The sequence below is a fragment of the Myotis davidii genome, unplaced genomic scaffold (assembly GCF_000327345.1).
Source record: "Myotis davidii unplaced genomic scaffold, ASM32734v1 scaffold235, whole genome shotgun sequence".
Taxonomy (NCBI): domain Eukaryota; kingdom Metazoa; phylum Chordata; class Mammalia; order Chiroptera; family Vespertilionidae; genus Myotis; species Myotis davidii.
Window position 1 is genome coordinate 2,588,534 of NW_006287462.1, and position 24,459 is coordinate 2,612,992.

The 24,459-nt window shown below is 44.9% G+C and overlaps 1 protein-coding gene across 1 annotated transcript in view; it reads left to right on the forward strand.

The window, feature by feature from the left end:
• Positions 1-24,459, forward strand: part of TBC1D1 (TBC1 domain family member 1) — a 205,435-nt gene that overhangs the window by 109,885 nt on the left and 71,091 nt on the right. The window contains exons 5-11 of the mRNA XM_006759336.2: positions 588-692; positions 1,435-1,564; positions 6,034-6,125; positions 13,043-13,153; positions 18,480-18,608; positions 19,816-19,902; positions 23,316-23,599. Coding sequence (XP_006759399.2) covers positions 588-692; positions 1,435-1,564; positions 6,034-6,125; positions 13,043-13,153; positions 18,480-18,608; positions 19,816-19,902; positions 23,316-23,599 — 938 coding nt within the window. The remainder of the gene's footprint in view (positions 1-587; positions 693-1,434; positions 1,565-6,033; positions 6,126-13,042; positions 13,154-18,479; positions 18,609-19,815; positions 19,903-23,315; positions 23,600-24,459) is intronic.

The following is a 24,459-nucleotide window of genomic DNA, read 5'->3' on the forward strand; positions in this document are numbered from 1 at the left end:
ATTAGAAAGGGCTCTTAAAAACAACGACGGAGCCCTGGCCTTAACATCTTATGTTTAAAAGCTTCTCTTTCCTTTGTGATTATAATTTCTGGCTCCTTCTTCATACCAGTTTACTTCAGTATTTGCCCATTTATTGTATAAGTACACGCACGTTTTTGAATCTTTTAACCTTTGTGTCTGTGTGTTTGCATGTGTACATGTATGTACGTGTGTGTGCATGTGTGTGTATGGTTGTGTCCCTTCATTAATCTGTGGTCTGCTTTTGATTTTCCATGTAGCTTTTTATTCTTTAATACCTCCAAAAAATTCTCATTTTTCTGTGTCAACTTTTCTTTCCTTCCTTTTAGTGCTAAAATGAGCATTAAAAACTCCAGTTGTGAGATCTTATTGTGGGAGTAATCAGAGTAGCATTTGAGAAGAACAGTGTTCACCATCATATTTGAGAGGGGTTTTTAGATGTTTACCTGAAATAATAGCGTGATGGTGCCCTTTCACGTGGCGTGGTGTAAATTGGCAGTTGCCTTCCTGGCAGCGATGCCTCTTTCGGATTCAGCTCAACACTCCTTCCTCTCTCCCACCTCCGACAGGGCATTAGACACGTGGACCACTTCGGGTTCATCTGCCGGGAGGCGTCGGGAGGCGGCGGCTTCCATTTCGTCTGTTACGTGTTTCAGTGCACAAACGAGGCTCTGGTAAGCCGGCCGGGCAGCGCTCACGGGAACCCTTAGCGACGAGGAGTTTCAACCTCACAGATTTTTCTTTCCTTCGCAAAACCGCAGTCTCATTGACATATTGTTATTTGGCTTTACTATTCTTTCATGACTATTTAATTAGCACGTATCTGAGATTCACTTGGGTGTGCATTTTCCGTTTTCATTATTTTTTAAGAACTGGCTCACCTGCACCCCCTGGTTTAGCAATTTTAAAATGTCATTTTGGACTTTTGATCAGAGGAATTGGCTTCTTCACTCCGTAACTAATTGGTGCTTTTAGTTTTTCTCGTATCCGCTGTAAGAGCCCTGAGCATCTAGGCCAGTGGTTCTCAACCTTCCTAATGCCGCGACCCTTTAATACAGTTCCTCATGTTGTGGTGACCCCCAATTTCATTGTTACAAATTGAACATAATTAAAGCATAGTGATCACAAAAACAGTATGTAATTATATATGTGTTTTCCGATGGTCTTAGGCGACCCCTGTGAAAGGGTCGTTCAAACCCCAAAGGGGTCGCGACCCACAGGTTGAGAACTGCTGATCTAGGCAGTGTTTCTCAGTTGGTCAGTCATCCTAGCAGTTATGACTGTTACCTGCCAACCTGTGACTCATGGTCCAGAAAACTCATAAAATACTAAGTCTTCCCGCAGAGTCCCGAATGCGGAGCCCGCTCACGCTAAGTGGACCTTTCGCTGGCTACCGTCTCTCTCCTCTCTGACCAGGTGGATGAGATCATGATGACACTGAAACAGGCCTTCACGGTGGCTGCGGTGCAGCAGACGAGAGCGCCCGCCCAGCTGTGCGAGGGCTGCCCCCTGCAGGGCCTGCACAAGCTCTGCGAGCGCATCGAGGGTGAGTAGGGCCCCTTCCGCAGGAGGTGAAGGCCGGGGGGGCTAGACCTGCACTCGCTGACAGGTTCCTCCCGATGGAGCCGTAGATTAGACACTGGGCTGTCTGGCGCAGGGAATGTGTTCCATGTGTCAGGGACTGTGCCAGGTGCGTGTGATCGAGCATAGTGGCCGTACCTTTTACACTCCCATCAGCCATTTCTCCACGTCCTTGCCAACACTGGTTGCTTTTTGCTTTATTCTTTTTGATAAGCACCTCAATGGGTGTGGAGTGGTATTGATTTCCCCTTTTAAGTGAGATAAATGGACAGTTTTCATCTTAAGGGTTTTGAAGTTTCATTTTCTGGCATTATAGTGCTCTTTAAAACGAATCAAAATGATTAGTATTTCTTACTGTGTGTTCCTGGTTGTTACTATTTGCTAACATTATACGAAACATATCTGGGAACAAGAGACGTTGGGATTAACTAGCGATCCCATCTGAGAGGATCATAACCCTTTCCTTGGTGGTTTTCAAGATAAGGTGAACGGTGATGGAAATGCCCCTTCAGAGCTAAGGGGCCCGCAGTGACTTTGGCCTGGAAGATAAAGCAGGTTGTGATCGTAGGCACTGGAAGGGTTCCAGACTTAGGGTAAAGCTTTCCTTGGTCTGGCTTAGCTTTCAGAACGTTACAGCTGAAAAGTGTACTTGGTGGGAATTTTGCCGCTGAGGTTTGGGAATTATCATTTAATTCATCTTTCACCTGATGAAATCTCAGTAAAGCAGGAAGCCATGCTGATGTGTAAACATCCCTCGCGTAGGCTGGGGAAGGTATGCTTTGCCTGCATGATGGGCACCTTTCCGGAGTGCAGAGGGCACCGTTAGAGGCGTCCTCCGCAGGGGAGGGGCTCATTACTCTATGAACAGTCGGAGGCCCTTGCTATTTGCTCTGTTGCATTCTAATCAGTACAAGGAAGTGAGTGGTTTATCAAAGCTCATGCTCTCATGTTCCCATAAGAGCAGTTCTAATGGGAACATATGGTTTGGCCAATGACTCCGTAAACTGTGGAGAGGACCAATGACATGGCCACAAAAACAACAGACTTTGAGACTGCGTTGTGTTAACGGATATAGCCACGTTATGCCCCGGAATGTATAAAATACAATAAATAGCCATGGCCAGTTTTGCTCAGTGGATAGAGCACCAGCCCACGGACTGAAGGGTCCTGGGTTCTGTTCCCGTCAAGGGCACGTACCTGAGTTGCAGGCTTGATCCCTGGCCCCCGTCGGGGTGCATGCAGAAGGCAGCTAGTCGAAGTGTGTCTCTCAGATCGATATTTCTTTCTCTCTTGTCTCCTCCCAATCTTTCCACTCTCTCTAAAAAATCAATGGAAAAATAACCTTGGGTAAGAATTAACAAGAAATAAAAATAAAATAAAATACTATAAATATACAGTACACATTGACGACTTTGGCCACACCACTCTACGGTGCACTTACAACACGTGAGAGGTGCAGGCGTGCTCGGGTTGGATTTGAATTATGGGCCACTGCTCATAGGATTCACATAGTGTTTTGCTTATCTTAAAGTTTAGAGGAGCATTTTCAGAATTACTAGAATGAATTGTGCTTTCACTAAAAAGAAAAACAGGTGAACGGAGGTTTCCCTTTGACTCTAAGCGAACTCGCCTCGGCTGAGCCAGGCCATGTGTCAGAGCTCCTGGGAGAGAGCCTTTTCCGCAGTGACAGTGTGAAGGCGGGCGCCCCATGGGGGCTGCAGGGTTGTGGTTTGGGACTGCCCTTGACTCTGGTTACCTCTTCCTTGCCTCCCTTTCCCCATCTAAAGCCTTTGGCATCACGTGGGGAGTGCGCCACCTCGCTGCAGAAACCACCAGGAGGCGCTGAAGGTGGTGCGAAGCCATGGGGAAGGTGTGGGGGGGAAGGTGTGGGTAAACGGGCAGACCGTGGTGGGCCCCTCTGCTTTGAGTTGGTTGGGCAGGAAGGACTGAATGCGCCAAGGCATCCTGAAGACAAGGGTGAAACTTGGCGAAGGATCTCCTCATGCCTGCTGAGTATGAGGACCAGTCTCCCTGCGTGATTTCACCGAAGACTGCGAGACGCGTACGATTAGTCCAACTCCTTAGCGCTTGGGTTTCTCTCCACCTGGGGATGTCTCAGCAAACAATACAGTGTGTCCAGACTAGGAAGCTGACACTGTCCGAGACATCTCCATGTGCAAGGAGGAGTGTTGGTTAATGATTAGTGAGAGCTTATGTTACTGTGAATTTCAACACCAACAGTAAAATCAACTATTTGTCTCCCTGCCTTCTAAGACCTGACATCTTGCCAGGGAAGCACCTGAATTTGCTCTGACAAAACCCACCTGGCCTTGCTGCGCTCTTGCCCACCTGTGAATTGACTCCCTTGGTATCGACGCCCTCATGTGTCAGACCACCTGACTCTCCGGGCAGAAGGGAGGCAGCGAGGGTTTCAGAGTGATTCCCGGAGGCAAACAGACATGGCTCAGACTCTAACTCTGTCCCTTACTTAGCTGACGACCTTGGACAGAATACAGTGGGGCCCTGACTTACGAGTTTAATTCGTTCCGAGACCGAGCTCATTAAGGAGCTCGTTAACTCAAATTATTCTATCAACTCAATGCAAAAAATCGGCCGAGAGACAGCTGGTATCTCAAAAAACTCGTTAGTCGGGACACTCGTAAGTGAAGGCCCCACTGTACTTCACTTCACCGCGCCTCAGTTTCTCCATCTACACCTTTATTACTAGAAATAGTGCCCACTCCAAGGATTATTCTGAGGATCAAATGAGATTTTGCATGTGGTATTGAGTGAAGTGGCACAGCAATATTGGCAAAAGAAGGTGGGAGGGACTTCCTGGAAGCTGAGGTGGCTGCAGCAGTGTGAGCAGGGGCCGCAGGAAGGAGGGGCGCTGGGGCAGGCTTGGCTGCTGTTGGCTCCTGACCTTGGACAAGTCGCCTGTCTTCTCTAGACCCCAGCAAGCTCACCTGTGAAACTGGCCTGATTTCCAGATTTGCGAGGTGTCCCCTCTTAGCTGTATCAGTGCACCATGGCTCTGAGGCTCTGGAGGACAGGCCTGACGCCTGCCGGGGGCTCGCTCTTGGGAGAAGAACAGAGTGGCAGGTGGATAAGGAGAGCGTCATCCTTGGAATAAAAGCACAGGCATCCCTCAGAGATGTTACGGGTTCAGGCCGGACCACCACAATACAGCAAATATCACAGTAAAAGCACGAGTCACACGAATTTTTTGGTTTCCCATGCATATAGAAGTTACGTTTACACTATATTTTATACTAGCATTATGTCTGAAAAAAACATGTACATACCTCAATTAAAAATACTTTATTGCTAAAAAATGCTAACCATTATCTGAGCCTTCAGCAAGTTGTAATCTTCTTGCTGGAGGTTGCCACAAACCTCTAGCTTGTAAAAATGCAATATCGTCAGAGGGCAGTGAAGTACAGTGAAACGAGGTATGTCTATACATAGCGCAGTGGTTGTTTTCATTTCATCCTAAATCTCATCGTGTGGAACATTTATCTCTGGCACCAAGAAAAGGCAAAACAGGGTCTGAGCCATGTCTGTGTGGAGAAAGAACGTTCTGAAGTATTAGACACTAATGGGCACTAAAACTATGGCTTTATTTTTATAACTTTTTCTCAGAATCCTCTGTAATGGTTATTGTCCTAAGAATATTAATAAGCATGTGGTGGTAAGAGGAAAGTAGTCACATGACTCAATTTTATGTGTGGGAGTATAACATGCAAGAGAAATATGTTGGTCAGTTTTCAAATGGAGCAGTAGTTATTTTTCCTTAAGAAAAGATGTTGAGGGCAAATACTCATGAGAATTGATCATTTTCTTTTTTTAATTTTTAAAATTGAGAGTGAGAAACGTCGATTTGTTGTTCCACTTATTTATGTATTCATTGGTTAATTCTTGTATGGGCCCCGATTGGGGATCGAACCCACAACCTTGGCATATTGGGATGGCGCTCTAGCCATTAAACTACCGGGCCAGGTTGAGAATTTATTGTTTTCTGAGGACAATGTTCTGATTGTGTGAGGGGTTTTAACATGGAGCAGTGGCCAAAAAGTAATTTGGAATTACATAGACCTGAGGTAGAGTCAAGGTTGTGGTTTTTGGAAATTATATAAACTCTCTGGGTCTCAGTTTCCTTACCTGTAAAATGGGGATAATAAAACCCTCTTCATCAGAGCATGGAATGATATGATGGAGGCCTGATGTTTAAGACAGTACCTGGTCCATTGAGGGCTCAATTAAAAACTATTAGTTGTTGTCATTGCCATTGTCAACTTTATTGGTTAGGATTTCCATAAAATTTTGAAGGCCTGCAGTGGGTAGGTAGAATGTCAAGAGAATGAGTATAGGAGTGTTGACTCTACCTCATAACTTTTACGTGTTTTCATCACTCTTTTTTTTTTCTCTTAATAGGAATGAATTCTTCTAAAACCAAACTAGAACTCCAGAAGCACCTGACAACGTTAACCAATCAGGAGCAAGCAATGGTTTTTGAGGAGGTGCAGGTACAGTGGGAGCAGGCCTTTCGCTACGGGAAGAAGAGGCAGCAGCCCCTTGTGAAATGTCATTTTTGAGCAATAGGAGACCAGAGCTGTCATGGTCCCTGGGAAGTGACCCCAACTCCGCTTGGTTTAAGCTGGAACAGCCCCGTGGAAGGGCCAGGTCGGAGTTGCAGATTCACATCTTGATTTTCGAGTGAAAACAACAAAACCGGGGGTGGGGTGAGGGGGGAGTGCTCTCATAAAAATACCGTTTCAAAGTGAGAGAAACTACAAAGTGGAAGAACCTCAGCCCGGGGACAGGGACCTGGACTTTCGTCCCTGAGCGCTCCTCTGCTCCGTGGGAAACCTCTGCCTCCCTTCTCTGCGGAGTTTGGCTCCCAGTAGGGAGTTGCAGGAGATGCCGTTTTCTACATGACGTTGAACATTAATTGTTCCTCCTCTCTTATTATTTTTTTAGTTTTTTAAATAAATGTAGATGATGTTGTCTCCTTAGAACAGTAGACTATGTCAAATCTAAACAAAATACAGAAAAATCAAGTTTGGGGGCTTTCTGCATTAAACCCGGAGACCCGCTCCCGTCCTTGCGTTTCGATGCCACGTGTCTTGGGGAAACCACGCCCTGTGTGCCTGCACGCCCGTGACCTGTTCATTCTGACTCTTTAATGAGCTCATCAGAACTGTCATGTCTGCTGAGGCCCAGGGCATTTTCTGTGGCTTTCTGGCATGTTTTCTAGGGAGTTAAGCACATCAAAACAAAGAATAAATATCTCTTTTTGAGGGGGAGGAGAGCGGCAGAGGTCCTGTGAATAGAGGGGTCGTTAAACCGTAGGAGAAGGCTCCAGCCTCCCTCCTCGCTGGGGGAAAGGCCCAACGGTTAGGGCCCATGGTCTGTTTCCTGTGAGTGTGAAAAAGTAACCACATGTTAAAGTTCTCTTTATCCCCGCGCTCCTCCCACTGTAAGGCTGGCATATGTAGTAGAAGGAAAGCACAGAAAGATTTCTAACTTCCGTACATAGCTTAGGATGGCATCTTCATGACTTTTAATTGGCTTTACATTTTTCTTCCGAGTCCACTTGAGACACACCAATTTGCTTTCCCTTAACGGATCTTTAGAGTTCCAAGTACACAGTATGTTAGACGGATTGAATGTGATTTGCATGTGGAGTTCATCAATGGGTAAATGGGTGAATGGGTGGTAATTTGCTTCTGATAATTAATGCACTTACAAAGTGCTATCAAGTCACTTTGGGGAGCATCCTGCCAGCCAGCGTAGAAGAGACATATTCCTCCCTGGTGTGAGTTTTCTTTATGTAGACATCACTGTGTAAGTAGCTTTCCCCCAAACAGTGCGATGCATCAGGATAGGAAGCTCCCATGTTTTTTTTCTGCAGCAATGAGAAGTGTCTAATGGATATAATTTGAGATTCTCTTTGACCTGCACAAGTTTTGAGACACTGAGTACATATGGCAAAGAGGCTGTAGAGAAAAGTGGTGACACAGTTTTACTTTTAAAAAGTGCACTCAGTTAGCCTGGCTGGTGTGACTCAGTGGCTTCAGCGTCGTCCCATGCACCAAGAGGTCGCTGGTTCCATTCCTGGTCAGGGCACAGGCCGTCTCTCTCTCTCTCCCTCTCCCTTCCTCTCTTTCTAAAATCAATAAAAACATTTAAAAAATAGTGTACTCAGTTAATCTCCTAAGGCCCCTAGAAGACTAGTTTTTTTGATTGGTTTAAATATCAAAGGGAAGTCATGGGTTACAAAAGCCAGCTCAGACTTTGTCCTCCGTCAGTGTATGCGTGGCTCTTCCTTGAATGATATGAATTTGACATGATCTCTTCTTCAGTCTAATGGCTTATTGATCGTCTTGTTGAATTATTTCCTCAATGCCCATTTGTAGTTTTTGTAAAACATTTTACAAACCACGTCATTGGTTTCTTTTTAGGCAGCAGTGCCTGCTGATGTGTTTGAAAAATCATACGTTTCAAAAACTTCATAAAGAAGAAGGTGCTTTGTGGGGTCACGAGTCCTCTTATAAGGAGGGTGGCTCATCTCTTCCTCCACACAGTCCTTCCTGGAGGTGGTTTGTTTCTGCAGAACTCTCCCACGCACACTTCCATAAGACCAGTGCCATTACTAGTATTATTGAAATGTGTGGCACGTGATCACCTAAATAGTTATTGAAGCTTACACAATCATGTTTTTGTAAATAAATGCTTAATGTAAAATAAAATGCAACCCAAACAGAACCATGAAGACAGAGAGAGGAGTGATTATCATGCAGAGGGTGCCGGAGATGATCACTGCTGCAGACACGCCGACCTGGGGCCAGTGGGCGCTGGGGCCTGCTAGCCTTCCTCTCTCTGGGGCTCCTGACGACACTGCACAGCCAGCCACATGTCTGTCTGTGGTCTGTTTGAAATGTGTAGTATTAAGTGAAGTGGCACAGTCATCACTAAAGAAATATATCGAACATATCCAACTGGGCAGGCGTGACAGTGACTCCCAGGGTCTTGCTGGCATCTCAAGCAGCCGCCTGCTGGCGGAGGTGCCGCATCCAGGCTGGCCCTCTGAGTCTGAGAAACTGCGGTGAGGCCCAGGGAGGGCGAGGGAAGGAAATGTCTCCAGATCCAACTCTCTTCATCTGAGTGCCCGTGTTTCAGGGGATGACTGCACTCGTCCTGAGTAGATAAATCAAGCGGATGTACATTCAGTAGGTGTCCATGATGGGCTAAACAACACGGCTTTTCGCCAGTTAAAGACCAATGGGTAGAAGAGCTATGTTTCATTTTGTAAAGAAAATGGATCACCTCCTTTGGATTTCCTACGGTCTTAAAATGATTTCTTACAGGATTTGATTGCCATTTTTAAAAAAGGTGTCAGAGTGTCCTGTCCCAGTGGGCGCGGCCGCTTTTAGTCATTGGCTCCAAAGACTGCAGGCGCCCGGAGCGCTCAGCGTTCTCAGTCAGCGCGGAGAATTTATCTTTTATTGCATTTACCACCAGTTTGTAGGCTCCTCATAGAATAAGGTTAAGACACAGGTAACAAAGTTGACTTTGTTACTTCACAGGCAGTTCATTGTTTTCTTGTTGTTGTTGTAAACACTGCAGTATAACATAACTGGAGGAAAGTGCATGCGTCAGTGGTGTGTAGTTCAGGGGATTTCTTACAAGGTGACCCACCTGTGCACTGGCACCGAGATTTTAACAAAGCGGGAGCATTGCCAACTCCTCAACCCTGCCCCGGCCCCTGACACCGTAGATTAATTTTGAACAAAAGCAAGTTAATTTTTGACTGAGAAGTGATGTGACCCAGCTTGGTTCCGCACTGTTCCCCTCTGACTTGTCTCTCTGACCCATGAATGTCTATACAGTGAAACCACCTTTAGGAAACCACGATTTGTCACGAGGGAAAATGGTGACGTCACGTGGGAGGTAGGGGGAGAAGACACCTTGCTGATCATTTAACTCAATGGAGTGGTAGCCCCTACCCGTGTTGTTTTAAGGAAGGGTGTATTCTTGACGTTGTACACCACCATGAAAACATGCTTCCTGCTCTAGTGACTTTTCTGTGATGTTTAACGAGCCCGTGGCATGGTCTCTGGTTCTCGGCTTCAGTTTTTAACGTGCAGCAACTGTGCTCAGCTGAGCTCTCATTTCTGGCCTTTTGGATAGTTCCTTGCATGTAGCCTTTGAGGAAAAGAAAATGCATCCATAATGCTCTTTATTCCTGCATTCTTAGCCTTTTTTTTAATATTTTGAAATAATGATTATGAAGAATTTCTCCAAGAAAAATAGACATTTTCTTGTGAGAGTAGCCGGAAGTTTGCATTAAAAGATGCAAGAGAAGAAAGAGTGGGTCAGCCCTCGCTGCCTGCGTCTGCTGAGGGGCCTCGTGTAATTCCTTTCTGCTCCTCTTTTCTGAACTTTAAAAAAATAAAATGGACTTTATTCTTTTTTTTAAAAAAATATATTTTATTGATTTTCTACAGAGAGGAAGGGAGAGAGATAGAGAGTCAGAAACATCGATGAGAGAGAAACATCGACCAGCTGCCTCCTGCACATCTCCTACTGGGGGTGTGCCCGCAACCCACGTACATGCCCTTGGCCGGAATCGAACCCAGGACCCCTCAGTCCGCAGGCTGATGCTCTATCCACTGAGCCAAACCGGCTTTGGCTGGACTTTATTCTTTAGAGTAGTTTTAGTTTTTCAGTAAATTGGGTGCAAAGTACAGAGTGTTCCCATGTAAGCTCCCACCTCTGTGCCTCCCACCCCAGCCAGTTTCCCCTGTTAATAACATGTGGCCTAAGTGAGGTACATTTGTTACCATTGATGATGCATTATTATTCACTAAAGTCCACAGTTTACCGGGGCTCACTCTCGGTGAGGTACATCCTGTAGGTTTGACAGATGTATAAAGATGTGTGTACACCGTTATGGTATCATCCAGAACTGTTTCACTATCCTAAAATTCCTCTGCGTTTTGCCTGTCCCTCCCTTTCTCCTCCCCCCATCTCCAGTCCTCCAAACCCCAGGCAACCACTGATCTTTTTACTGTCTCTGGTTTCGTCTTTTCCACGTTGTCCTATAGTTGGAATCATACAGACTATAGTCTTTTCAGATTGGCTTCTTTCACTTAACAGTATGCATTTAAGGTTCCTGTAGGTCTTTTCATGGCTCGATAGCTCTTTTCTTTTTAGTGCCGAATAATATTCCATTGTCTGGGATGGAACAGCTTATCCATTCATCCACTGAAGGAGGACATCTGTGTTGCTTATAACTTTTGGCAATTATAAATCTGCTGTAAACATTTACATGCAGGTTTTTATGTGGACATAAATTTTCAACGCATTGGGGAAAATTCTAAGCAGTGCAATCACTCGATTGTATGATGTGAGTGTGTTTAGTTTTGTAAAAAGCTGCCAGCTGTCTCTAAAAGTAGGTGTGCCATTTCCACTCCCACTGAAAGCGAATGAGTTGCGATAGCTTCCTGGGCTTTTAAACTCACAGGTACGCATTACCTCCCTCGGTCAGCAGGGCTAAGCTGAGATTGTGGTCCTCACCACCACTTTACTCAAGATCTGATGGGACCTTCCCCTGGAGAAATCCACTTGTTGACTAAAACGTGTATAGTTTTATAACATCAAGGTTCATGGCTTGGAATCCAGGTGGGGAGCATCTGTTCTAGCTTCTAAAATATTTAATCCTTAAATGTGAAATTTGAAAGAATAGAAGGTCCTCAATAATAATAATAAATAATAATAATAATAAACCCCTTCTACTTATTCACTGTATTTTCCTTGAGCAACAGGAACAACTTATTTTTTAAAGTGACCTTTTTCTTTAAGAGATCAAATGTCAGAAGGTCTAGGTTAGTGTTGCCTTTCCTTCGAAAGCCCATGGCATGAAGGGTGAAATCATTGCTCCTTCGTTAGCTGGGGGAGGAGGTTGCTAAGAGTAGCATCGACCCAGACTCGGATGCTTGTAGAGTGGGTCCATTTATCGCACCCCGACTTTGCTTCAAAGGGCAGGCTAGAAGTCTGGAGTAGGGAGAGAGGTCCAGGAGCCGGACAATGGATAATTGTTCATCTAAAAAAGATGCATTTCCGAAGTTTATAGACTAGACGTTTTGTGTATCTCCAGAGCAATTCAGCTTTGTTTTCTTCATATTCAGTGAAGAGAAGCCATTAAGTTGGATGGTCTTTTTTTTTTTTTTAAATATATTTTATTGATTTTTTACAGAGAGGAAGGGAGAGGGATAGAGAGTTAGAAACATCGATCAGCTGTCTTTTGCACACCCCCTACTGGGGATGTGCTGACAACCAAGGTACATGCCCTTGACTGGAATCGAACCCGGGACTCTTCAGTCCCCAGGCCGACGCTCTATCCACTGAGCCAAACCAATCAGGGCAAGTTGGATGGTCTTTTAAAAATGAACTCTGACTGGTTATTTCAAATCTGAAGACTGGGGGCTGGCGGAGACCGTTAGTGTGTCTCGTCCACCAGCTTCATTTGAACGGACGAGGAAGCTAAGATTAAACCACGCCTTTGGTCACACGTTCAGGCAGCACACCGGGCCTCCAGGTCCTCATTCATGCTCCCGTGCTTTGCCACCACCCTGCCTGAAAAGTAAAGGATGTGGAGAGAGTTTTTTAAATAGAAAAAAAAATGGAGTCAGTGCCATGACATTTGTGTGTGAGTTCATGCCTTGTGGCAGAAAGTGCTTGCTGACGAACACATGTGACTTATGGAACCATGACCCTGGGCCCAGTCGCTCTTTTTCTTTCCATTTCACGAACCATCAGAGTTTATAAATGTGTAGCCACGATGGCTCTTTGACCTCTGGGTGTTTACACAGATTTTGTTCTTTTCTTCTGTTTTCAAGACTATTTGTTTATTAAATATTTTGACTATGCCTCTATCTGATGTGAAATATTTATTTTAGGCCTAAGGACATCAGAGGGCAAAAGCTAAATCTGGCCCACCAGCTAGTTCCACTGTTTCTTTTAAAAAATTATCTCCCCTGCCCTAACCGGTTTGGCTCAGTGGATGGTGCGTCGGCCTGCGGACTGAAGGGTCCCAGGTTCAATTCCGGTCGGGGGCATGTACCTGGGTTGCGGGCACATCCCCAGTAGGAGATGTGCAAGAGGCAGCTGATCGATGTTTCTCTCTCATCGATGTTTCTAACTCTCTATCCCTTTCCCTTCCTCTCTGTAAAAAATCAATAAAATATATTTAAAAAAAAAATTATCTCCCTTTTTGGGATCATTGGTGCCCCCTAGTGAGATGATTGGGTAGAAACAGTAATTAATGAATGGAAGGACACAGTTGGTTAACATTTCCAAAAGAATGATTTAAGCAGTTTTGTTGACAATAAAAAATAAATGTAATATCTTCTTCTTTTTCTCTTTCTTTTTTTTAAAGAAATTAAGGCCAAGAAATGAGCAGCGAGAGAATGAATTGGTTATTTCTTTCCTGAGATGTTTATATGAAGAGAAGCAAAAAGTTCACATCCATACTGGGGAGGTAAAGCAGGTATGGCATTATTTCTCTTCTCATAATTTTACCAGGACACGGTGTTAAAAAGTCCTGAGGATGTGCCGAAGCTCTGGAAGCTGTTTTTGCCCCTGTGTTTTATTTGCATTTGTTATACATGTAGGGAAGATTTGGGAATATTCAGACTGTGCTGGAGACGGTGAGACGTTTCTGCGCCATAGAGGGGGTGGAGTGACGTTTCAGAGTACCTACTGCCACCGGCTCCCCAATCGCAGGGAGCCAGCCTCTGCCACCTCCCCTCTCTCCCTGGCAGAGTGGGAGCGACATCATAAAGCACCTTCAGAGCTGCATGAAGTGAGTGGAGGGCCTTCGTAGCATGCAGGCTGTGTGCATGTAAGCTAGCACCACTGCAAAGCCAGACAGAACCCTAGAGAGCCTGGTCCTGTGCTATTCAGATGGGAAACGTCCATTGGTCCCCTTTCACACAATGGAGGCGCCCAGTCTGCCGCCCTCTGCTCCTGTCCACAGCTTTGTTTGGCTTTCCTGTTTGAGGGGTGCTGTGTTGTGCTGGCGCTGCCTGCGGGTCCCTGTCTTTGAGGAGCTGCCAGTTTGGGGTTCAGTACACACAGTGCCATGGACCACTTTTGTGTGTCTTTTGGATTCTGTGGAAGTCAGTTCATAATAACCATTATTGCTTCAAAACATGCATTTCATATTTTTTAAAAATATATTTTATTGATTTTTTACAGAGAGGAAGGGAGAGGGATAGAGAGTTAGAAACATCAATGAGAGAGAAACATTGATCAGCTGCCTCCTGCACACCCTCCTATGGAGATGTGCCCGCAACCAAGGTACATGCCCTTGACTGGAATCGAACCTGGGACCCTTCAGTTCGCAGGCCGACGCTCTATCCACTGAGCCAAACCGGTTACGGTTGCATTTCATATTTGTTTAAATTACATGTAGGCCAGTAAATCTAGAGAAAAATCAGTGAAGGATGTTTAAAACAAATACTCAATTTTCCAAAAATACATAATAGCCTTTTTTTAAAAAAACACCAATGCTCGTACTAAAGGCGCTTTAACGCCCAGGCGTGTGCCCTGCCCCATAAACAGCCCCTGCTTTTCTGGTAACCTCACCATGATGCAGTTTTACTGGGATGCACGCGTAGCAGCTCTCCCCATTGAGTTTCTACCTTCCTGAACTCTCAGAGCTCACGTACAGTGTCTGGCAATGTTTTTAATCTCATTGGCCAGCTATCGGCTCCCTCAGCGGTGGTGCGAATGCCAGTACACTGTCTGTGTCCTTGGCCTTTGACCTTTGTGGTTGACATCCCTCCCTTCCACACACCCTTCAGACGGTGTGGGAGTTCTGTGCGCCTCCTGTCCACTTTGGGATGGGTCACTCCATCTAAGTTTTCAGTTAATTCTCTAGTTCCATTTTCAACCTATTTGTTCTTATTTCCATTGCTTTCCCCCCCTAACTTGTTCCAACAGGAAATTGGTAATTTTGAGATGATTTGTAACTGCTAGAGGGAAATAAAGCACTTAGGGTGGATGGAAAGTTTTGACCTTCGTGCCAGTTCACTTTCAAGGAATAGGTAGTATCTTTATGATTTGGGCATAGATTAGTCCAGTGGAGAAATATATTTAATAGTTTTTTTCCATGTGAAAACGTCAGATAATTGAATGTGAAAGAGACCGAGCCTCAGCACATGGAACTAGTGCCTGGGCAGTACTTTCTCTGGAGGCTCCTAAACATTCTGTCACCCAGGAGACTCATGTCTGCCTGCAAAGAAGACACCCTGGTCCCAGATGTGTTTGGGTGTCCCCAGCATCATCTTCAAGGGAGAAACTTCTAGATGCTTATTTTAAAATAAACAAGGAATGGGTTATTTTCTGAACATGAATTACTTTCTAAACAGGCATTATTTCCTAAATGTGAATTATTTTCCAACTATATTTGAATTGTGATGATAGACATACAAAACCTCTCATTAGGTGGGAGAGGAATGGAAGCATTGAGTGCAGGGAGATACTTACGGCCGGGTTTAAAAGGAGAAAAACACAAGTGTAGGTTTTCTTCTGTCTGTGTAGCATCTGCTACATAGTACTAGGCTTTTTAAAAATATATATATTTTATTGATTTTTTACAGAGAGGAAGGGAGAGGGATAGAGAGTTAGAAACATTGATGAGAGAGAAACTTTGATCAGCTGCCTCCTGCACACCCCCTACTGGGTATGTGTCCACAACCAAGGTGCATGCCCTTGACTGGAATCGAACCTGGGACCCTTGTGTCCTCAGGCTGACGCTCTATCCACTGAGCCATATCGGTTAGGGCAAGGCTTTTAGCCAATGTTTTCTTCATGTATCAAAACAATACACTCTAGCCGTAGCTGGTTTGGCTCAGTGGATAGATTGTCGGCCTGCAGACTGAAGGGTCCCAGGTTCGATTTTGGTCAACGGCACATGCCCAGGTTGCAGGCTTGATCCCCAGTGAAGGTCATATAGGAGGCAGCCGATCAATGATTCTCTCTCATCATTGATGTTCTATCTCTCTCCATTTCACTCTGAAATCAATAAAAAAATATTAAAAAAAACAACAATCGCCGTGACTGGTTTGGTTCAGTGGATAGAGCGTTGGCCTGAGGACTGAAAGGTCTCAGGTTCGATTCCAGTCAAGGGCATGTACCTTGGTTGCAGGCACATTCCCAGTGGGAGGTATGCAGGAGGCAGCTGATCGATGTTTCTCTCTCATCGATGTTTCTAACTCTCTATCCCTCTCCCTTCCTCTCTGTAAAAATAATCGCCGTGACGTTTTTGGTTCAGTGGATAGAGCGTTGGCCTGAGGACTGAAAGGTCTCAGGTTCGATTCCAGTCAAGGGCATGTACCTTGGTTGCAGGCACATTCCCAGTGGGAGGTGTGCAGGAGGCAGCTGATCGATGTTTCTCTCTCATCGATGTTTCTAACTCTCTATCCCTCTCCCTTCCTCTCTGTAAAAAATCAATAAAATATATTAAACAACAATCCACTCTAAATGCTTCCATTTTATGAAAACGCGTGTTATGGGTTTGAAAGCACATCCACGATCTCTTAACTTTGTAAGTGAACAGGTGGCAGTCAAAGGCAGTCCCAGGAGGCCCTGTGGATAATCCCCTTTGCTCTGGAGGCTGCTGAGAGTCAGGACAGGCGCTTGTTCTTGGTAAATGATTGCACAGGACCAGTTGCAGCAAGTAAGGCACCTGCCCATGGTGCGTGATGCTTAGCAGGCACTGGGAATTTGTTGAGTGCACCTGTAAGTTCAGGTGTGTGTTTCACATGGGCCTGCCTGCTGATCATTGCTCACGCATTCATTCCTCAGCAAGCAGGTATGGGTTGTGCAGAGCATGCTCAGTGTACTCAGTGAAAACACGAAGATAAGTGGTAATCCCCCTTCTTGAAGTTCTGAGCTAAGCCATTCTTTGAACACATGCTAATTCTCACAGAAGTAAAACTCTGATGACCGGACAGAGCCAAATGGAGCTCTGATCAGAATCGTTTCTCTCTTATGCTTTGAAAAATGTGTAACATTCATTGGCGAATTAGGATTTCATTATGTTAAAGAAGATGTAAGGTCTTTGACCAGCAAATAACTGACTAAATTAAAAAAAAAAAAACTTAATCACAATAGGAATCAGAGGAAGACAAGTTGAGATATTCATACCCAGGCCACTGGCAGAAATTTAAAAATCTGACATTATCACGTAAAGGTGAGCTCTCATTTGCTATGCTTGGAGTATGAATTGGTACCATTTTAAGGGAGAGAAATTTGACAGTATCTAGTGCAGCTGAAGATGCATAGACCCAGTGACCCAGCAAGGACATCCCTAGTTCCATGTAAAAAGTTCACATGTGTGGTAAGGAACTATGTACAAGACAGGTTACTGCAGTCTCTTTTGTAAGAGCAAAAAAGGGAGTCAATGTTTAACAACAGGAATATGAATAAACTTCTATGATTATACATTTTGATTGAAGTGAGTAAATCAAAGAACCTTTGTTGATATGGAAATCTAAAAAAAAAACATTGAAAGAAAAATGGTAATTATAAAAGGGTATGCACAGGATGATATCTTCATTTAAGCTTCAACTACATGTAAACCAACATGCATGTTTTATGGCTACATACATCTATGAAAGTACAAAAATGTGAGTTGATGTGATAAACACCCAATTCAGAAGAGGGGTTATTTCTGCAGGTAAAGGAGAGTGATTCAAATATGTCTGTCATTTTCTTCTATTAAAAGTGGAAAGCAAATGGAGAGACTAGCTAGTAATGACACTTACTGAGATCCAGGTGTGTTGAAAGTGCTTTAATGTGCATTAATGTATTTAAATCTTGTAACTGCTCCGTGAGGAAAGTCCATTGAGCATCCTCGTCTGCAGGTAGAGGAACCGAGAGAGGCAGCAGGTAATAGTAACCTGCCCGAGGCCACATAGCGACGGAGAGCAAGGAGGCATCTCCCTGGGCATTGAGTGCCAGAGCCCAAACCCCTCACTGTTGTTGGCCAAAGGGGCACCAGGGTTGTGTAAAGCCATCAGGTAACACCTCAGAGAAGTAGGAAGCAATGTATCTATGGATTTTGTAGGTTTTAAAAAATCTGCCTCTCTCAATAAATGACATTAAACTTCTCTTAGTCGTTGGCAAACAAACTCCATTATGTTGTCAGTTTCCTGTTATGGTCAGTTAAGGGAGAGAAGCCTGGTGGCAGAGGAGAATGAAAGGGGTGATGGAAACAATAGGTGGGAGGGAAGACAGCTCTCAAGAAAGCAATGAACCATTGGCATCGGCAGACAGAAGGGATTCTTCAGTTGGTAAACTTATTTTATCCTACCCTCCAAAATGCCCCAAAAGGTAAATTGTTACTTCACTTTGAAAAGCTAACCATGGCTACCTTTGTACCAGAAGCTGTGCCCCATGCTTTACTGGCTCTACCTGTTTTAGTCTCACAACACAGCCTTATGATTAGATCTTGAGGTTGGGCTCAATTTGCAGAGGAGGAAATGGCAACCCAGAGAAAGTAAGTAACTTGCACAAGGCCGGGTAGTGAATGACGGATCTCTGCTCCAACTACAGAGCACAAGCTCTAAACGGCTTTGCTGCATGGCTTCCGAGCAAAGTTCTGTGTTCCGTTTGGATCAGGTAAAGCAACTCTTTGAGGCAAAACTATTTCCTGGACTTGTAGCCCTGTCACTGAGGAGCAGGTGAGATGAGGGTAGGCTAATGGCCTGGGGTCAAAAAGATGCACCCAAGAGATTTTTTCATTCCTTTAAGAAGGAAAAAAGAAAGGAAGTTGTGGCTCAACTTTCCATTGTTTCATTTTTTAGACAACACAGATTGCAGCAGAGAATATTGGAAGCGAATTACCATCCAGTGCCACGCGACTTAAGCTCGACATGCTGAAAAACAAAGCGAAGAGATCTTTAGCGGAGTCTTTGGAAAGTATTTTGTCCCGGGTAAGTAGCATAATTTCTCCTGACTTAAGTCACTTTTTAAGAGTGTCTGATTTAATTTGTTACTTTTATTCACTTTGTGCGCATCATAAAGTATAGAAGGTGAAATCTTTTTTAATGTCTTCTCAATCTTACAACATTGTTATCTACACTTTAATTTCAGTTTTTAACCTGGCATGGGTGAAACAAATTTTTTGTATTATGTTATATGTAATCCCATGGAAATTTTTGTCTCTCCCCGAAATGCTGTTCATTGGCTAGTTCCTATAAAGGGCACAGGTAAGATGCACCCAGTGTGGGTTCCGTTCTTCCTGGTGTCACTTGGTACAACGTAAGAATCCAGCTTCTGTCCGCAGTTCTTGTTTTGTACCTGGAACTCTGAGGCAGGGTCAGCAAACTACAGCCATCAGAGCAAACACCACCCACCTCCCATTTCTGTACGTGGAGGGTAATTGAGGCACAGCCACGTCCGTTCACTCACCGGTCGTCTGAGGCCGCTTTTGTGCAGAGTGGAGTAGTTGCCATGGACACCACATGGCCCATAAAGTGTAAGAGATTTGTTTTCTGGGCCTTTACATAAAGGTGTGTGGACTGCAGCTCTACAGGAATAGAAATAGAAGTCTACATAGGCACTGATATGGGAGTTCTTTAAGAAATCCCACTCCCCCACCCCCAGTGATTATAAATGGCATTTCTCAGAAATCAAAGTGTGATAACCTTTCTGGAGCTTGCAACATCATCTTACAGTTCTTTTTTTATTTTCAGACCCACTTAAAAAAATGCTGTACTTTTTTAAAGTTAATTTTTATTTCGTTTGAAAATGCTTCTGAGAATTTTGCAGCATCCTTAGACATAATTAAAAACAGTCCATTTACAAAGCCGGGGGTGGGTGGCTGTCTTTGACAGAATGTTGTGAGTGTCATACAGCCAGCGGGTTACAATGACAATTCATAAATGAATAGTCTCTTCTTCCTTCCTATTAAAACTGCCAATCGACTAATCCACACGGTGTTCTGGAGCATTTAGGTTGGTGTGCTATTAAACAAACAGAAGACAGAAATGTTGGCTGTCTTAATGTATACGTGTGCTTAGCAGCATTTCTCAGGAGATGCATTTTTCCTGACTTTACTTACAGAAACCACGATGCAGCTAGCTGATGCTTTTGCAGAAGCCTCAGGGGTCATAACTCAACTGCCTTTTCTTTACGTAGGGCAGTAAAGCCAGAGGCCTTCCGGAACATTCTGCCAGCCTGGATCTGGACGGCTCCGTGTCTAGCACGTTAAATAACACCAACAAAGTAAGCACCTTTTTCTTTATACGATGCCCTTAAGGAGCCAGCAATAGGCCTTGTTCCTCTTGTCTCTACAGGGCCTATCTAAAGGGACAAAGAGGCCTCCTACCTCCACTCAAGGAAAGTTTGGTGGTTCCAGTCCTCGTGGTGCCGGGGAGGCTGGCCACGCAGTTAGACATGACACAGACGTCTCATGTGGCTCAGCAGATGCCAGTCCCTAAACAGAGAAGCGAGATCACACACTCAGACCACTGAGATGGGATTTACTGCAAGCCACAGTGGATTTCTTTCCCAAGTAGCTTTTCCAGGATTAAAAATAACTGAAATTGGGCAAACCTCAGAAGTGGGTTTGTGAATTCTGAGAAGTATGCAGCTCAAATTCCTGGCCCTCACTTCACCCTCCAGCTGACTCTGCGATTGTGATTAGACATTTCTGTTCGATTGATTGATTGATTTTTTCATTTCTGTTCTACTTAAATAAGCCGCCACGCGCTAGTCGGTGCCTCTGCCGCAAGCACGGCTTGGTGACAGTGACCAGCAGTGGTTCTCTTTGGTGACAAACCCATGTCCTTGTTTTAGTTTCTTGCTTTCTAGACATTTAAGCCTTTGGTTAGTTCAGCTTGTTAACCACCAACACGTGGGTTTCGGGTTTTGTGCTAAGGAGGCCAGCATTCCTTCTGCTACCCAAGGACTGCAGATTTAAGAAAGAGGGAACTTTTGTGGCAGCCAGCACCGTTGCACAGCGACTCCAAGATCTTCTGAGATCCCTACTGGGCTTGTGGCTTTGAAAGTTTTTAGATCATAACCAACAGTAAGAAACACATGCAACACTGCGAAATGGTTCACAAGCACATACATACACACTCACACAAAAGTTTCACAAAATTAAAATTTCACAAAACAGTGTTTACTGTAAACAGTGTGTGACACATGCTGGTGTTCTCTCTTCTGTTTGAAAAGTGTTCACGGCACAGCTCTCCATTGGCATCACTGCCTGCCGACGCGCTCCCATCTGCAGAGTGAGGAACTCTACCTTCCATGAATGCTTCTCAGATCCTGAGGGGCGCCTTGAATGGGTTCTGGTTGAAATGCAGGCTCTGATGCCACAGGAGGCCAGAGACTCTGAACTCTGACACGTGCCACGGCGATGTCCATAAAGGGCCGGGGAACCGACTTTGGGGAGTGAGAGCCTAGACACCAGTCTTCCAAGTATGATTTCTGAGTTAAAATCTAGCAGAAGTGTCAAGGTCAACTGCCCTTCATTCACTCTGTACTGATTGTACCTCATGATTCATTTCAAGTTTGGAAACATTATAGTTTCTCTACTGTATACAGATGGCTAGACAGGGCCTTGCCAAGTTCCTACTTGTCTGGTAGGAGAGGTGACAGGCCCACAAGTAACACCAGCATCTGGTAGGAGCCCTGGGAGTTTGGATGAGAGACGGTGGTGGCCTAGTGGTCACAGTGAGGGGAGAGGGACTTATTTTTGGTCAGTGAAACCAGGAGAAGTTTGGAGAGGAGAACAGTGAGGCTTTTGAATGGAATCTTGAAGAAAGGGTAGGAAGTGTCCCTGTGGAACTGGATGGGGAAAAAGGTGTTTCAGATAGACCACTGCGCATAAAGATAACTGTGAAGACACGCATGTCACTCAAGGGACTTTTCCAGTAAGTCTTGCTTGTTTTTTATTCTTCTCCAAAACACACATCTGGGCATATACACATAGCTTGAGTTTCTAGGGTAGTTCTAGGAGAAGTGCAGCTTTTCAGAAGCCGCCTGTGTGTATTGTGTGTGTATCTTTATGTGCACTCCTGGAGGTCTTTTTTTTTCATCCTGAGGTAGAGAAACTGTTATAAAGGTGCACATTTAATGCAATTGGATCTCTCCCAATAAGTTGATCACCTAGGAGTTGCAAAGAAGCTGAACATCCGAGTGGCCCTTTCAGGTGTAAGTTTAAGCTAAGGGTTAGTTAGCCCTTTCATAGACTGTGGAGGATGTTAATGAGAATTGAGGTGAACAGGCCTGCATGGTGGAGATTGTTTGCTGTGATGTATTGTCTTAGACAAATTTTTAAATCCTTGCCTGAAAAGGATCCTTGGAACTATAGAAGAATAACCTATTTTAGTTATGTTTAAAATATTATTCCATAGTTCGCTGGGAATTAAACTTTTCCCACCTAATTCCTACAAAATTAAGTGTATATAATCTCTCCCCTCAATCCACATAAATTAAAATCCTTAGTACCTGTCATCTGAAAGGTACTCCAGTAGGGAGGGATGGGTGCGGGATGGAGGGGGTCAATGGGGAAAAAAAACCCAACAAACAAAGGGGACCTCTGTAATACTTTCAACAATAAAGATAAATTTTAAAAATAAGTAAATAAAAGGCACTCAACTAGATAGCAAATGAACAGAGAGAATGTAGATTCTCCAGTCCACTGTTAGATGCATTCATTCCTTTTTACTCTTTTCATGTTGATTAATTTAACCCTTCTAGCAATTTCAGAAGGGACAAGTTGGCACACTTCCTCTTATTTTATATTTTTTGATTTGAGAAAAATATGTTGGCCACATACCAAGTTCTGGGAGTGCAGTGCTAAGCATCAGTTTGAGGGGTAGTAGTTCATGCCTTGGAAAAAGTATGTGTTTTGAAAATCTATAGTATTGCACTATTGTCATGATTCTCAACAAATGTTTGAGGGCCTACTCAGTAAGTTCATGAGTACCTAACAAAATAATACCTTACATTTGTGTCACATTTTACAGTGAGCAGCGTACTTCCGGTTATGTTGTCCTGCTTCATTCTGGAAGCCATTGAGATAAATTTTCACTCTATAAAGATGAGGAAATTGAGGTGCAGAAAGAAGATAAGTGATTGGCCCTGAATCGTGGCAATAAGTGCCCAGGGAGAGATTTTCCATATACTAAGAATAATTGAGGATATAATTTTTAACCCTCAAGATTACCAAGTTAAATCTTAGCATTAGATCAAATCCAGAGAGAGAGCTTTAAAGTGTGGGTGCAACGTGTATGGACACACTTGGCAGAGATAAAGAACTCGATTTGTTTAAGCAATGTAGACAAGTTAGCCAACCCTCATTACGCATCTTACGAGCAATAGTTCAGTTGTGTTTTCCGGAGAGAGGAAACTGGGTTTGGCCTGGGACCGTTCTGTGTCATGGTTTGCGTCCTTCACGCTTGCATTTGGGCAGCTTCCCATTTGTCCCACAAGTTAGCATTTTGTCTCTGACAAGCAGGCATGTAAAGGGCTTTTATTTCCTTATGGGTTGTGGTGGCTTCCACCTGGCATTATAATCAGATGTGCTTACATACTGAACTGTTTTCCTGCTGCTGGGGTTTAGAGCTTTGTAAATCCCACAGGTTTCCTGGGATCCGTCTGACCTGCTGTCTGTCTGCCTCCAGGAGCCCTCTGTGTGTGACAAGGAGGCCCCGCCCGCGTCTGAGAGCAGAACCAGGCTCCTGGGCTCCTCAGACGACCTGCTGTCCGGTGACTCGGAGAGCCCTCCCGCGGAAGAGCCTGCCCCGCTCTCCCCCCAGCAGGGCCACCGAAGGCGGGCGAACACCCTGAGTCACTTCCCCGTGGAGTGCCAGGAGCCTCCGGAACCCGCCCAGGGCTCCCCGGGGGGCTCGCAGAGGAAACTTATGAGGTACCACTCAGTGAGCACAGAGACGCCTCATGAACGAAAGTAAGATTTGTTTGAAATGTGAATCTGTTGTGTAGCATAGCTGGGCCATACCTGTTCCTAAGCAGGTATGTGCATCCCTGGTATGTTTATTGGGTCCCAGAGAACCCCGAGTCAGGTTTACCCTTGGCTTAAAGAGATAAATTGAAGCGGTGGCATGCTCCCCCTGTCCCCACCCCGGCCCCCCCCATGGGAAATGTAGATGAAGTGATACTTGTTACCAGTGTTGGGGAGAAGCAGGAGAAACCGAGCAGAACCGGCCCTTATGATGTATAAGGGTCACTCCTCCAGGAGGGCCAGGCGATTTGACCTTGGCATTTAGCTCGTGGCTTTGCGGAGAAGTGGGGAGCGGGCCAGCAGGGCGGGGTGCTCACCTGAACACCGGGAGCATGTCCTGGGTGGGACCGAGATGGGTGGAGCCTGAGGGGCCATGTGGCCGCCTGTGCTGGCTGCAGAGGCGTGGGCCCCGGCCCCAGCTCTGTCCTGAACTGGCTGTGACCTGCCTAAATCTCCCCGTGACAAAATTGGAACAGATGTTTTCTAAAATCTCCGTGGGTGGGAGAATCCTAGAGTCTTGTAACAAGATTTGCTAATTCTAATAACTGGGCTCTAACGGGAGTTTCCTTGTCATAGACATAGGTAAATACCAGAGTAACAGAAGTCCTCCTGTTCCACCTGGGGTCCCTTGGCCATGCATTTGACCCTAAGTGTCAGAGACCAGAGTGGACAGAGTTATCTTTAAAATTAACTGTAAAACCCCTTTTACAACCCCTGGCCTCATAAACGCGAAGTAGGGCCACACCTGCCTACAACGGAAGCCACAGGGCGTGTGTCAGTGCAGGTCATGCCGGATCATGCACAGT